At 36.5% G+C, this 16,920-nt stretch overlaps 1 protein-coding gene across 3 annotated transcripts in view; it reads right to left on the bottom strand.

Annotated features, from left to right (window-relative positions):
• Positions 1–591: 591 nt before the first annotated feature.
• The window catches only part of LOC127444553 (extended synaptotagmin-2-like), a 46,167-nt gene continuing 29,838 nt past the window's right edge, over positions 592–16,920 (bottom strand). Inside the window, exons 13-22 of one of the 3 annotated variants that reach the window (XM_051703994.1) lie at positions 12,173–12,229; positions 11,574–11,648; positions 11,375–11,461; positions 9,538–9,687; positions 9,030–9,376; positions 6,307–6,405; positions 5,781–5,912; positions 2,044–2,149; positions 1,886–1,935; positions 592–1,788 (exon numbers count right to left, since the gene is read on the bottom strand). In XM_051703994.1, the coding sequence (XP_051559954.1) occupies positions 1,743–1,788; positions 1,886–1,935; positions 2,044–2,149; positions 5,781–5,912; positions 6,307–6,405; positions 9,030–9,376; positions 9,538–9,687; positions 11,375–11,461; positions 11,574–11,648; positions 12,173–12,229 (1,149 nt within the window). In that variant the 3' untranslated portion in view covers positions 592–1,742. The remainder of the gene's footprint in view (positions 1,789–1,885; positions 1,936–2,043; positions 2,150–5,780; positions 5,913–6,306; positions 6,406–9,029; positions 9,377–9,537; positions 9,688–11,374; positions 11,462–11,573; positions 11,649–12,172; positions 12,230–16,920) is intronic. The other 2 variants (XM_051703976.1, XM_051703984.1) reach the window with 2 other exon arrangements.

Below are 16,920 nucleotides of genomic sequence, written 5' to 3'. Positions count from 1 at the left end.
TCCATAGTTTTGCTTACTTGCTTGCTCTGCCCAAGCTTAACATGTTAAACCTGTCGGCATAAAATATGCCAGAAGTGATTAGAATAAAATGTTTGCTAAATATGTAAATGTAACTATACCAAATTATCTTCAACAACCAGACAAGCTAGTTAGCTAGTCCCAGTTTGTTGTAAGCTAATATGCTAACCCCCCCACCCCCCCCAAACACACACACACACACACACACACACACACACACACACACACACGGTCAAATTAGCCTATATTATTGCTGATTCATTGTTGGGTCACACTGTATATTAAGTGTAGCATCATTACACATTAATAAAGCCTTAATAAACATGAAATAACTTTTCTTCTCTGTTAATAAAGCATGTTGTTAAGCATACTTCATGATACACAGTGCGTTATTAGTTATTTCATGTTTAAACGTGTCAAAAGAGAATGCACCATATTCATAACATTTTTCATTTGCCTAGATGCTTAATATTTATATAATTATTCATCATTAACAGTTAATATGTATATGTACAGTTTTCACATTTTTATGATTTTTCTAGATGCCACTGTCAAACAAAGAGAGAGCAGCAAGGTTTCTTTACAGCATAGGCTAATAAATTTCCTTGAAAAAAACTATTTTCAGTGTGACTCCCTTTGCATAACAAAAATTTAATATTTATGAACATCAATTGTGTGTAAGTTGAATTTGATATTTCAGTAATCTCATACATAATGCATAGATAAGAATAAGGCTGGAAATCAAACCAACAGCCATTTTACAGTATTTAGTCAATCTATGACCAATACACTTTGCAAACAAGCAAATAATATACTTCATGTAGTACAGTATATACACTATTTTGCTTACTCTATAATTACAATCTAATGTAACTCTTGCAAACAAAATAGATATTAAACTGTTTCTATACAGACTTTTTTATTTCTGTGTTCTGTGCCACAGGAAACAGTGAAATATTTTTAAAATAAAGTTTAACTTAGAATTAAATGACTGTAAGTGGTAGATAACCAAAGTACACCAACTTAGAAGTTAAAATCACAGCAACATAAAATATCAGGAGAATTGTTTTTCATATATACATACATACATACATACATACATGTCTGTTTCATTTGCGACCCACATGTGACCCTATGTGACCCTAAACCACCTCTCCGGCCATGTATTATAATATGATTCAAGTCTATTACATCACTTCCGACAACAGAACGAAAAATATATATTTTTCCCAATTTGACAACATTTTACAAGTAGTACAAAACCCAAACATTCTAAAACTAAAAATATTATCAAAATAATATTATGTATTCATTTATTCATGTTCACAGAAAGGAACCCAAATCATCTGTAATCTGTAGCATTTAAGAATCATTGAGAGAGAAAAGTGAAACAATATGTTCAATGTGCAGCAAACACAAATAAGAGAGAGAGAGAATAAACGGATAAACAAAACAAATTCTCTTGATTTATTCCTATGAGTAAATGAGAATAATCAGCGCCACTTAGGTGACACTTTTAGGCTTTGCTGTGAATGAGAGAGTCACTTTGTGGGCCAATGTAAATCCCAGTAGAAGTAGCCTGGTTTAGTTAGCCAAACACTGCTCTCCTGCAAAGCAATGCTTCCTCTGTGCTATAGATTATCCTGTGTGGGCCTTGGCTCTGACATGCCCCAGTTATTCACTGTTCCATCCTCATACTCTATCCTGCTTTCTTGTATGGATCGCTACATCGGAATTAGTTTCTTTGATCCATCCTCAGTCAGATTATACCTGAAAAAGAAAGACTTTATAAACAATTAAACTATGGAATCTAAGTAAATACAAGAGTGACTGCATGAAAAGATGTGTCAATGAATGAGAATAATACCATCGAGTCCATCCTTTAGAAATGTCTTCACTTGCCAAATCCACAAGTGCCTGTGACAAAGACATTTGTGAGCTTCCATAGAAATCCATTGATGAACAGAATGAGAAACAGAAAAGAATGTGAAATATTTTGAGGAAAATAGTGAGTGTGTTTGTTACCTTGCCCAGCAGCACTTTGTGTTTGGACAGCAGTCCTCCTCCGTTCTTTACAGCAATGTCCAGAGTCCTCCTGTGCAGCTCCACTATAGACACACTAAACTCAAAGCTGAAAAACCAACACAAGAGATTGTGACTACTGTGTTCATTTGTAGCAGTGATGACTTTTGTTTAGCATGTTTCATGCATCTGCATTTAATATGCACAAAGGTTTGGCATCATTAAACTGTAAGTAAGGCAACTATATAAAAATATCTTTTCACAGAAACATTGGCAGTTGCATCAAATTAATCATGTCAAAGCATCAACAACCTCATATATTTTCCTTTTTTTCGGTGATGGATAATGACATCGAACGAGTCCACAAGATGGTTAGAACGCACATTCAGAAACATACTGTTTGGGGTCACTGTATGTGTGTAGGCAGCACAGAGTCTGACAACTTTATTTAAATTAAAGAGGTACAAAAATAAAATACAAACGAGTATGTAGAGCAAATTAAAGAGAATTAGAGCATTATGAGTTCAAATTAGACAATGGCAATGTTTGCATGGCTTCTATGTCCTTACTATTCATAATAATATCCATGTGTGTTTTAAGACCAATTATAAATATTTAAAGGGATAGTTCACCCAAAAATGAAGATTCTCTCATCATTTACTCCCCCTCATGCCATCCCAGATGAATATGACTTTCTTTCTTCTGCAGAACACAAACAAAGATTTTTAGAAGAATATATAAGCTCTGTTGGTCCAAACAATGCAAGTGAATGATGATCAGACCTTTAAAGCTCCAAAATGCACAGACATTTGTAGTAAAATTAATTCGATGTGATCGGTTTGGTGAGAAACAGATCAATATTATCCTTTCCAATATAATTGTTTACTTCCTGTTGCTCTCCAATGCTCCCTATCATGAGGGGATCCAGTTCATGCTGCCTCTCACGTGACGTGAGCGCACTGGCATGTTCACACGAGAACTGTACAATACAACCGGAAGTGCAGCTCAATTTGTTTACAACAGGACGCTGTTCACAAGCTTCATTGGTTTTGCTTTCATTTGAACATGCCAGTGCGCTTACAACACGATGCATGCAACATGAGAGGCAGCGTGAACTGGGTCCCATCACAGACGCACACTGGAGAGCCACCAGAAGTAAACAATTATAGTGAAAATAACTTAAATAATGATCTGTTTCTCACCCAAAGCGATCATATCACTTTAGAAGACATTCATTTAACCACTGGGGTCATATGGATTACTTTTACTACGAATATCTGTGCTTTTTGAAGCTTTAATGTTAGTTTGTTTGTTTCTTAACACCATACCAGCTTCTATGGCTATTTTCATGGCGAGAACCAGGTTAAAATAATGAAACTAAATAAGATGTTGAAGATTAATTTTTACTAAAAACAAACTAAATTTGGATTAACTTTGTTAAAAACCTTTTCAAGGGTATCAACAGAATAAAACCGTTTTCTCACAGGAGTAGAAATATTACAATTCAATAAAATAGGTTTGACAGACAGTGGGCTCTGACATGATGCACATATGGGGCGATTTTCCCCTGAAAATTTGTGTGAGTCTTGAGTGGCCTGTCTGAAATCATGTGTAAGTGACTTGGTCCCAGTGGTTATTAAAGAGAAAAAATTTCTGATCCCAACAGCAGGATTGATTTCATGTAATTTGTTTGTTAAGCACTGATCCATTTCTGACTGTCACTTGCTTTTGACATAGAAACTTATGATTGGTTTCAGATCTGTGGAAGGTATTGAACACTTGTTGAGTTCTGTAGATAATGCTTCTTTGGCAGCATTATCTGCTTGCTCATTTCCAGAGATTCCACAGTGGCCAGGGTAGGGTTGCACCAGCTGTGCGTAAGTTCTCACGTAAGATAGGACGTAAAGTTCACACTAAGGGCTTAGTAACTACTAATTAGTTTGTAACTAAGTCGGTGCTTAATTCAGTTGCACCACCTGTTCTTAAGGCAAGACTTAACTAGAAGGTCATAAGCTCTCCGTAAAGTAATGCATAGTCGCATAACATGATGTTTACCTGTACTGATCCAATAAAAAGCCTTCAAATTTCTACACAGAAGTGTTAAAAAGCCGTGCATTTCAGTTTTATCTCGTTATGGTTGATGTTCAAACCTTGTTTGCTCACGTAACTGTTAGCTGTAATAAATTATATCCCCATTAAAATACGATACGTAATAAAAGCAGATTTGATAAATATATTTGCCCTGTGTAAATAACAATATATTGGAACTGTATCTAAAATAAATAAGGGGTGATAAATACTAATACAACAGGCTGGAAAAAATAGACATTTATTCATTTTAATATCCTAAATATATACTGAATGTGTTGAAACTTGAACACATCCTGAAAACTGCACCGTTAGATCAGTTTCATGCTGAAGTGCCGCTTAAAAGTACGTTTTTTTTCTCTCTCTTAAATGTAAACGAGTGTAAATGCCAACATCATCATATATGTCAAAATGATTGATGCCTGTCACGCAAAACATGATCTCATTGATGTCATTAAATATCATTCTGCTTTTTTATTCCATCAGTTACTCCTGGTCGGAGTCTGCCGTAAATATTTAGTTTATACGTAGGGTTACATCCTACCTAAGTTTAATGGGGCAACGCTCAAATATTTAGTAGTGCATAAATTGCCCATTTACGCCACAACTATGCTAAGTTCTAATGTATGTATAGCTGGTGCAACCGGCCCCAGGTATCTAACAGAAAATTATGTTACAATTTTGAGCTTCAAGGGATGACAGTTTGATTAAAATCTTCACAATTGCTGGGTGATCTGTTTTAATAGATTCTAGTGCTTCAAGACATGATTTTGAATTAGAAATAATTAAAAAAATAATGTGCAGTCTCAATGAACTGCAGTGCCAACAGTAGAGCACTGGCCTCTGCAGTGAAAATTGAGCTTTGGTCAGGAATACATATAGCCTGACATAGTTGATTTGTTGCAAAAGCCGCCAATTTTGAAGCTTTAAAGTGCTGATCACACTCCACTTGCATGGCATGCACCTACATGGAACTACAGAGCTGAGATATTCTTCTAAAAATCTTCGTTTGTGTTCTACAAAAGAATGAAAGTCATACACATCTGGGATGGCATGAGGGTGAGTAAATGATGAGAGAATTTTCATTTTTGGGTGAACTATCCTTTTAAATAAAGGAATCTTTCCAGCGCAGAGTGACTACTTACTGGGTGAAACATCTTAAATGAGGAGTTACACACTCCTAGTTTTGCAGCCAATGCAGTATGTTAAACTCTACCGTAACAGTAAAATTAGACAGTCTCATCGGACTCTTCGACACATTTAATCCTTTGAGCATCACCTGAACCTAGCACAGCTCCTCATTTTTCCTTTTGAACTGCCCTTATAATCACCTTGCTATTTAAAACCTCAAAAAATAGGGTACATTAATATGGAAGATGACACACATAGTAAACTACCATGTCAAGTTTAAGAAACAGTTTAAAATTCAGTTTAAATGATTTATCAAAATGAATGGCCATCCACTCACAAGAATGCAGGTGGAAATTTGACAATGCTACAAATCGGAGCCGGATGTGATGACAAATGAAATGTGATAAAGGTCTATTGTATCGGTTATTATGAAGAATCTCTCATTGATTAGACACATGGTTTACTTGCATTTTTTTGTGCCCATTGTCTTTTATCTAGTTGTGTATTTGTCAGTTTCTTACGATTGGTCATAGATAGGGTTGAGCGTCTTCTTGAGAGTACTGGTTTTTCTGCGGCCACTCCGGCTCTTGTCTGGCAACAGGTACAGCCGGATATAGGGGTCTGAGCCATCTTTGGTCAGTGCGATGAGGTTTCTGTGATAATGACACACGGAAACACATAATCACACAAATGCAAGAGGAATATTTACTATAGACCTGTTCAGACAATTTCTGTTTAGTCATACATTTATGCATATTCAAACACACAAATGCAAACGCATTTCCTCTGTTATTAACACATACACACACACACATGCACATCAACTACACACAAAAGCTTGCAATTTTAACACTACCTGTCTTACACTCAATAGAGTAAATCACTAATCATCTTTCAAACATTTCACTTACAGTATGTATGCGATCAGTTAATAGTGAACAACCAAAACCAGCAAATTACAGGCTTAACGATGAAAATACAAACATTGACACAAAATACAGAAAGAATGATATGTTTTTATAAGTATGTGTATGTGTGAATTCTCACCGACAGGCATGAACCACTACAATGAGTTTGTTCCTTTGTGAGCTGTGTCGAATAGTGAGCTGGACTTCACCAAGTGGATATTGGCTCAGTCCAGAGCCACTATAACAGAGAAACTATGTGTTAAGAGGTAACAGGTACCAGTGTTATTTTAGTTAATGAAAACTAAAACAAAAACTAACTAAAATAATTTTCGTTAACCAAAATAAAAATAAACGCTGAAATTATTGGAAAAAACTGAAACTAAATTAGAGTACTTTTTCATAACTCCCAAACTAACCAAAATAAAAATGAAACTGAATTTATTTTAGTTTTAGTTTTTGATATAATATGGTGAATATGGGCAAAGTGGGACAATTTTTTGAAATTTTTATTTTCTTGACACTTTGAATTATGATCCAAACGATACATAACCTAACATTATACCTTTGAAGAAAGCTTAGGATGTCTTCTACCTTATTCAAAAACAAAACTTAAGAAATATTCAATACTGGGAAGTAGAACTTTTGAAGACCAAATCCCAGAAGTGTTTAAGGGCCTACTGGTAAAGTGGGATAGAGGAAAAAATTATCTATATAAAAAAAATAAAAAAAAAAGATATATATATATATTTGACATTTATTTTTATATTTTCTTCTACACTTTCACATCATAACATTAAGTTAACTTTTACTTGGTTATAAGCTGAACTTTATTTATTTTTGCTTTTCCCACCAGCAGTCATGAAATGAGTTCTGCCACACATTCCAAAGTAAAATCATCAATTTTAAACCTCAAAAAGATAAAGGGATAGTTCACCCAAAAATTAAAACTCTCTTATCATTTACTCACCCTTATGCCATCCCAGATGTCTATGACTTTCTTTCTTCAGCTGAACACAAATTAAGATTTTTAGAAGAATATTTCAGCTCTGTAGGTCCATGCAATGCAAGAGAATGTGTTCTGAAACTTTGAATCTCAAAAAAGCACATAAAGGCAGCATAAAAGTCATCCATAAGACTATTTGTTTAATCCATGTCTTCTGAAGTGATCTAATCTGTTTTAGGTGAGAACAGACCAGAATGTAACTCCTTTTTCACTGTACATCTTGCAACTGCGGTCTACAGGAACGATCATGATTTCAAGCTCGATTACATTTACTAGTACAGTTTGCAGAGTGCTAGATGGTGCTGGGAAATATAATCGAGCTTGAAATCATGATTGCCAAGGAGACTGCTGATGTCAAGATTTACAGTAAAAAGTTAAATATTGATCTGTTTCTCATTCACACCTATCATATCACTTCTAAAGACATGGATTTAATCACTGGAGTCATATGGATTACTTTCATGCTGCCTTTATGTGCTTTTTGGAGCTTCAAAGTGTTGGCCCCTATTGACTTGCATTGTGAGGACCTACAGAGCTGAAATATTCTTCAAAAAATCTTACTTTGAGTTCAGTAGAAGAAAGAAAGTCTTATACATCTGGGAAGGCATGAGGGTGAGTAAAATATTTGAGAATTTAAATATTTTTTGGTGAACTATCCCTTTAATTGTTTACTCCCCAAAGATTAGTTTAGTAATTATTTATAATAATTTAATGAAATACATATTGTGGATCAAGCTTACATGTCTTTTGTCACTTTGCCCATATTCACCCTATATTATAAAATTTGCAACATTTACAATCCACATTAAACAAGAAAATACCACTAGATAGAGGTAACACAAGACAGCCCAGAGAAATGTAATGTTAAACTTTTTAAATTACGCCAATGAACGTAATTTGGCAGCCATAAAAAAATACTAAAACTAAAATAAAAACTAACTAAACTGAAACTAAAAAATACTGAGAAAACGAAAACTAAACTAAAACTAACAGACAAACTGAAAACTAATGAAAACCAAATTGTTATGACAAATTGAATCTAAAATAGAAATAAAAATAAATTAAAAATCCAAAACAATAATAACACTGACAGGTACAAGCCCCACACATAAAAACCCAAACACACACTCTGATTATGTAAATGCTCTATACACTGAGTGAGTAGCTGGGTTTCCATCAAAATGTTTCGCATATTTCTTTATGCGCATTTCTAAAATGTGAATGATATGAATCGTTGCGCGTTTCCATCCACTACGTCATGCGCATTATCTTCAGCGAGCCACCTTGTCATGATGGAGCAGCTGAATGATCTCCTTGCTTGAAGCAATTGTACAGTAATTAAATGCTGCCAGGGTAGACTACAGAAAAAGTTAAATATTTGATATAATGAGGGCTGAAATGGATGCAATGCCCATTCGCCGCCAGCCTCCGCATACCTGAGTGCCCGTGTTTAAAACTGCTCTGGCGGATTGTGAGGACCTATTTTAAAGATAAGCTGGGGTTAGACACTTTCGAATGTCAAGGGCTTTGTTCATAGGATTGTGTGCCAACTTCCAAGCTCTGTCCTTTCATTGGGCCAGTCACATCAAGTTATCGTACACTCATAACATGTGCACGAATGGTTAAAACACATAATTGTTTTGCGAATAAACTGTTTCCATCACGTTAATGTGCATTTGAACTAATGCGAAACTATAGAAAACCCACCTCCTCCTAGCTTTATGCAAATTTTGAGTTTATTCGCAAATCACGCATTTCCATTCAGGATTTCTTATGCGCAATTCAAAAATGCACATAAAAATAGTTGGATGGAAACCCAGCTAGTGTGCTACACCACACATGAACAGACACAGACTCACTTTTGTAGCTGCTGTAATCTTTGTTGCAGTTCGAGTGTGGCACAAGGCAGTGAAATGTCAGAGGCCAGGCTGTGCATTGAATCTCTGTGAAACTGATGCTTGTGCGAGCTACTGATCCCCAGACAGGAGATACTGCGTCCTGCCTCTCCTAACTGCACCGGGGAGCCATCCGACCCTCTTTTCCATTGCGGGGTGTCCGGTGGAGTGGTAGGTGATGGGCTATGTGGTGGCTGGATGACTGTGTCAGTGGCTGTTTGAGGTTGCGAGGAGACAGAAGTGTTATTCTGACTAGTGTGTCGGACAGATGATGGCTGGCTGGTCGAGACCTCCTTCTCCAAACAGAGGACCTGTTTACACAAAAACATTCAGTATTTTTAAAGGCAAAGATTTTACTCATACTCATGCTGTATGTCAACCCTTTAGTCATCCGAAAAAAAACACACACATAACTTTTTCGCACACAATTCCTTTGAATCACACACATACAAAGAGACACTGACACACCAACCCTGAGAGCAATCTTAAGTTTGAGGGTGCTGCTGGGGCCGGAGTTCTGCAGGGGGAACTGCTGATTCAGCGTCATGTCCACCTCCGTCAGGAGAGAACTAAGTGCCACTCGCACACTACCCAGAGAGCATTTGCGCTTACCATTCCTCACCTGAGACACACAAACAACATTTGTGCATGTCAATTTACTTCTCACAAACACAAAACTCAAAGAACGAATTGCATCCTGTGATAGCAATAATTATTTGCATATGCTGCATGTGTTGTTGTAGCACCCAATTAACTAAAGGAATTATGTGAATCAGTTAACGACGCAACACCCAAATTTCTCCCAAAATTCTCTGATGAATGCAATTTCATAATTCTTGTAGGCCGGTGCTTAGTTCTAGGTTGTGGAGGATGCAGAAGATTACCGTGATCTGGCATACTTTACTGGCACAATACTGGATCAATCCAGAACTATGATCCAACGCCTAAATAGGCTATTTGAAATTCTGAAAATTATGCTCAACTACATTGCGCACATGTATATATGGCCATTTATATTGCTCTTCTCCAACATTTGATGAATTCCTGTTGCCATGGGCTGCGTTCCACTTCACTTTTAACATCCACTCACTAAATCCCCAAGCACTACCTCTCGGGGGAATCCCTGGTGCCATTTGGAAGTCCGTTCCACTTCGTTCAGGACGTTTCTTCTGACAGACCCTCAACCCCTCGATTATGTCAGAGGGAGCGCTTCAGGCAGCTCCATATCCCACAATGCAACTCGATTGTGAAGTGACAACAGATTGCACTTCATAAACCCCACCCCCACACAACTCTATTGTATGATGGAAGTGAACTTAGGTCAATTAAGCAGTTTAGAAAAGTTATATTGAGATTTAACAGCATACTAATTGTAGCTACCTTAAACTGTTTATCACGCAGTTATAGCCTGCGTTCATTGTTATGGAAACATTTTCGTTTTTTTGTAAAGATTGATTAATCCTTTCTAACAATTCATTCTAATAAAAATAAACATATGAGATTTATACATAAACCTCTGAAATTACAACTAAACTACCTGAATCTGTGGTTGCATCAATCTCCAAAAACGTTGTTTTCTCAGGTGCAAGAATCACTTAATTCCACAAATTGACATCAGCCTTCAACATGCTCCAAGTGATCAAGGGTTTAGGGTGTTCCAGTTAAACCCATTGCATGTCTTCTGCCAATAGTGGACACTCGCGCAACGTAAGCTGTGACGTACATCCGAGTCCGTGAGACGGAGGGAAGTTAGCAAGGGAAGGGCATACAAATTTGAAGTGGAACGCAGCCATGACCAATAAAAATTTTACAGAAACATCTCTTTTTGATTAAAGTCCACTTTTCGTGTGTGGTAATAGCCAGGCAAATTGAGAGTTTTGTGAATAATGAAGCATAAGGTCTAATTTCCGTAGAAAGGAGATGTATTTGCACGGAAAAGAATAATAATCACCTATTTTAAATAAGCCTGGCACAGCGATATACCAGTGCAGACAGTGCCTTGTTATGCTGGATTGCAGGTGGTCAATGAATAAGATACTTGTTTTTGCGCTGATATATCACACACAACTGTTTTGCGAATACACCCCTTAAATTCAATAGAAAAAGACTGAATACGTTTATGTTAAAAAGTACTGAAAACAGTACAAAACTCTACATTATACTGATCGATATAGCAATAAGCGTTACACTAATTATCCATTGCAGAGTAAATAAATAAGTTATGATTAACAGATGTAATTAACATTATCTTAGTAATTATTAATTACTCAGTATTCCATTCCATTTTAGGCTTGTTCCTTCTAGAATACCTCAACTTCCAGTTCCTGAGTGCGGGGGTTGTTGATAAGGAAGGAAAATGTCTCCTCCCACAGCGGCTCACTTGTTTTATACCTCACCTGAAAGCAAAAGAGTAAAAACACTTTCCAGGACTGAATATACAGTACTTTGACATGATCATTTGAATTCACTGTATTACTAGTCAGGATAAAGCTCATGAATTAATGTTACCTTGCTTGTGTGAGTCGTTTGCCCTACAGTCAGTTTGACAAAAGGGTTTGGATCTGTGCTCACGTTCTTGCCAGACTGTAAAAAACATATTAAATTGCACAATATGATATGATATAACCTATTAATAGTCAACAAATCCACTTCAGCTATCTGGTAGCATAATTCAACATATCCTGCTGGGTGATCATAACTGTATTGACTATTATTTTAAGGGTTTATTTTGATTCCATAATAGCCTTTTTTTATTATGTGTGTAATATGAAAGTTTTTTAAACTCCTCTATTTAAATCACACCAATTCTAAACAGAAACAAATCTCCTTTTTTTATTTCTAAATTCAACAAATACAACATGTTATTCCTTGAATAACGTAAAAAAAAAACAAAGTAGTGGTTGGATGGCTATTTTTCGCTAAATCAAATGACTTCAAATGCATGCAACAGTGCACGAGGAAAGAACATGTAACATAATCATGCATTTATGAAATAAGATCAAAAAACATAAATCATGAAAGGCATGAAATCATGCTTAAGGTCCAGATATTAAATGCAGTGTCTGTGATGCATGCCACTGTATGAACTGCATGCATTCTCACTGTACCTTCAGGCTTTTATAAGGGGGTTTGTGGCCATCAGGGTTAAAGTCAAGAGGATTGGTCTTTCCAAAGGAATGTTTGAGAAAAATTGGAACAGGACAGTTAATGTAAGAGGACATGCAAGAATGATAGATAGATCGGACCAATCTTATCGGTTCTTTTTTTTATTCTGTCATTATTTACTCGCCCCATCTTGTTCCAACTTTCTTTCTTCGGTGGCACACGAAAGGATATGTTAGGCAGAATGACAGCATAAGTCATTATTCACTTTCATTGTTTGGATAAAAGATGGAATGAAAGTCAATGTTGGCTGAGGCTAACATTCCCCCTAACATTTCCTTTTGTTTTCCACAGAAGGCGGCATACAGTTTTGGAATAACATGAGGGCAAATTATGATAATTATTTTTTAATTTTTGGGTCATCTATCCTTAATTAAAAATGACTATATGCAATCCAATAATTTCAGTGAAAAGTGAGTTTTGTGGCGGAAGTGACTATAAAAATCAAATTCAGAGAATAGCCGTAATAAAAATAAAAAAAATGTCTTCCATTGAGCAAATTGAAATGATTCAGCTGTCAAATAGATTGTTCTTTTTCTTTCACAGTGTAACAATGCTGGGCTATAAAGACCTTAAAATAGGCAGGTGAAATTTTTGTACCCTTATTTCAGACTGTTCTCTAGCTCTAACCAGAAAATGTTTAATCAAATGTCTAAGAATGACTAAGCTTGTATTTAGACAAAACATTTGACCCCAGAATCACCAGAGTAAAAATTAAATAAAATTTTATTAAATTAAATTTATTAAAAAAAAGTGTAAAACGTTTGGTATATGATGGTCTCATAAAACATAAAATATACAATATTTTGTCATCTTAGATTGTTCTGAGACTGTTCCTGATGGACTGTGTCAGTTTTCTTTAAAATGTAATGTCCACATCAAATTTTCTTGAAACAAACTGTATTCATGTTACACATGCCTAACAGGCAACAGTAGCAATTCACATGCACCAGTTCAACATATTTGTTGTTCACGTGTTAAGATAGGAAAACCTCACTTGAAGAAATGCCCACTCACACTGTTAGGTACCTAGTAAAATCTAGATCTGGAGAACCAAGATGCAGATTACTGGTAAACTCACAAATAAATTGCTATAGAGAGAGTCAGGGTTCTCACAAATGACTAGACCAGAGACCCTCCTCTCCTTCAGGTTTCCACAGCCAAAGCTGTCCTCAAAGACACTCTTCAGGAGCAAGGCACAATGAAAGGCATTAATAGAGTGGGCAATTTAAATAAAGAAATGGGGGACTACAATGGATATAAAAAGTCTACACACCCCTGTTAAAACAGCAGGTTTTTGTGATGTAAAAAAATTAAACAAAGATAAATCATATCAGACTTTTTGCACCTTTAATGTAAAAATTACAACCTATGCAATAACACTGAAAACCAAAGTGACATTTCAGAGAAAAAAAAATAAAAAACTTAGAATAACCTAACTGCATAAGTGTGCACATCCCTGAACTAATACTTAGTTGAAGCACCCTTTGATTTCATTATATTTATATTTCATCAGTCAGTTTGGATAAGAGTATTAGCTTGGCACATCTTGACTTGGCACATGTTGACATATTTTCCAACTCTTCTTTGCAAAAACGTTCCAGATCTGTCAGATTGCGAGGGCATCTCCTGTGTACGGCCTTCTTCATGTCCCCCCACAGAGTTTCTATAGGATTCAGGTCTGGGCTCTGGCTGGGCCATTCCAAAACATTAATCTTTTTTTGCTGAAGCCATTCTTTTGTTGATTTGGATGTGTGCTTTGGATCACTGTCACGCTGAAAGGTGAAAGATCACTTCATTTTCAGCTTTCTAGCAGACGCCAGAAGGTTCTGTGCCAAAATTGACTGGTACTTGGAGCTATTCATAATTCCCTCCACCTTCACTTAAGCCCCAGTTCCAACTGAAGAAAAGCAGCCCCAAAGCATGATGCTGCCACCACCATGCTTCACCTTGGGTATGGTGTTCTTTTGCTGATGTGCTGTGTTGTTTTTGCGCCAAACATACCTTTTACAATTTTAGGCAAAAAGTTCAATCTTGGTCTCATCAGACCATAACACATTTTTCCACATGGTTTTGGGAGACTGGATATAGGTTTTGCCAGGCTTGGATGTTTTTTTTTTCTTTTTTCATCAGAAAAGGCTTGGTCTTGCCACCCTGCCCCATAGCCCAGACAGATGAAGAATACGGGAGATAGTTGTCACATGTAGGGAGCAACCAGTACTTGCCAGAAAGAGCTGCAGCTCCTTTAATGTTGCTGTAGGCCTCTTGACAGCCTCCCTGACCAGTTTTCTCTTTGTCTTATCAATTTTGGAGGGACATCCTGTTCTTGATAATGTCACTGTTGTGCCATACTTTCTCCATTTGTTGATGACTGTCTTCACTGTGTTCCATGGTATATCTAATGCCTTGGAAATTTTTTTGTAGCCCTCACCTGAGCGATACCTTTCAACAATGAGATCCTGTTGATGCTTTGTAAGCTCTTTGTGACCCATGGCTCTTGTAGTAGCATGCAACCAAGAAGATCCTACAAGAACAGCTGAGATTTATTTGGAGTTAATCAGAGTCACTTCAGGTGAAGACAGGTGTGTACTGTTTCACGTGAGCTTGATGATTGGTTGATTCTGAACACAGCCTCATACCCAATTATAAAAGGGTGTGCACACTTATGCAGTTAAGTTATTCTAAGTTTTTTATTTTTATTTATTTTTTTCTCTGAAATGTGTCACTTTGGTTTTCAGTGGCATTGCATAGGTTGTCATTTTTACATTAAATGTGCAAAAAGTCTGATAAGATTTATCTTTGTTTCATTTTTTACATAAAAAAAAAATGCTGTTTTAAAAGGGGTGAGTAGACTTTATATATCCACTGTATTTTTGTGTCAGAAGTTTCAGTTACACAATCCTATGGTTGCATAATTAAATGTGCTAATTAAATATTGCTTAATGGCCACAAAGTACATAGTACCTTGCAGATGCTACGCTGGATGACACGGTATTCTCTGCAAACATCAGCGCAGTGCATGCAAGACATTTAGATTGAGAAATTGTTCAAACCCCATTTCCAGAAAAGTTGGGATATTTTGTAAAATGAATAAAAACAAGAATCTGTGATTTGTTAATTCTCTTGAAACTTTATTTAATTGACAAAAGTACAAAGAAAATATTTCCAATGTTTTCACTGACCAACTAAATTGTATTTTTTAAATATAAACAAATTCTGAATTTGATGCCTGCAACACACTCAAAAAAAAAGTTGGGACAGGGGCAAAATAAGAATGAAAAGTTTATAGAATATTCAAGTTACACCATTTTGAAACATTCCACAATAAGCAGGTGAGTTGGTAGCAGGAGAGGGTATCATGATTGGGTATAAAAGGAGCATCCACCAAATGCTCAGTCTTTGCAAGCAAAGATGGGTCGTGGCTCACCACTTTGTGCCAAACTTCATGAGAGAGTTGTCAAACAGTTCAAAAATAACATTTCTCAACACAAGATTGCAAAGAATTTAGGTGTTTCACCATCTACCGTACATAATATTGTGAAAAGATTCAGGGAATCAGAGAAATCTCAGTCCGTGTTGGGCAAGGCCGGAAATGACTGTTGAATGTGTTTGAACTTCAAGGCCTCAGACTGCATTGCATGAGAAACCGCCATGCTACTGTGTTAAATATAGCCGCATGGGCTCGGGAGTACTTCAGAAAACTGTTGTCACTTAACACAGTCCACCACTGCATCAAGAAATGCAACCTGAAACTCTATTACGCAAGGAGAATGCCATATATCAATTCTATACAGGAACGCCGCTGAGTTTTCTGGCCCCAGATCATCTCAGATGGTCCGAAATACAGTGGAAATGTGTGCTGTGGTCAGACGAGTCCACGTTTCAGCTTGTTTTTGGAAAAATGGACGTTGCGTTCTCTGTGCCAAAGACGAAAGGGACCATCCAGACTTTCATCAATGAAAGGTGCAAAAGCCAACATCTCTCATGGTATGGGGGTGCATCAGTGCCCACCGCATGGGTGACTTGCATATGTGTATAGGTAACATAGACGTGGAGGCGTATATTGGGATTTTAGAGAGACATGCTGCCATCAAGATGACGTCTTTTCCCAGGAAGTCCATGGTTATTTCAGCAAAACAATGCCAGGCCTCATTCTGCATGTGCTACAACAGCGTGGCTTCGTAGACACAGAGTGCGTGTGCTTGACTGGCCTGCCTGCAGTCCAGATCTGTCTCCTATTTAAAATGTATGGTGCATCATGAAGAACAGAATCAGAAAACGATGACCATGGACTGTTGAGCAGCTGAAGTCTTGTATCAAGCAAGAATGGGCAAAAATTCCACATGCAAAACTGCAACCATTAGTATCCTCTGTCCCTAAAGATTAAAAAGTATATTTAAAAGAAAAGGTGATGTAACACAGTGGTAATCAAGCCTCTGTCCTAAATTTTTTTGAGTGTGTTGCAGGCATCAAATTCTAAATTTGTTTAGATTTACAAAATACAATTAAGTTGGTCAGTGAAAACATTGGAAATCTTTTCTTTGTACTTTTGTCAGTTAAATAAAGGTTCAAGAGATTTAACAAATCACAGATTCTTGTTTTTATTGCATTTTACAAAATGTCCCAATTTTTCTGGAAATAGGGTTTATATATTTGTTCACATATGTATTTAAATTTATCTAGACTACTCCAG

This window comes from Myxocyprinus asiaticus, chromosome 1, assembly GCF_019703515.2.
Source record: "Myxocyprinus asiaticus isolate MX2 ecotype Aquarium Trade chromosome 1, UBuf_Myxa_2, whole genome shotgun sequence".
Taxonomy (NCBI): Eukaryota; Metazoa; Chordata; class Actinopteri; order Cypriniformes; family Catostomidae; genus Myxocyprinus; species Myxocyprinus asiaticus.
This window is presented reverse-complemented; position numbering and strand designations above follow the sequence as displayed.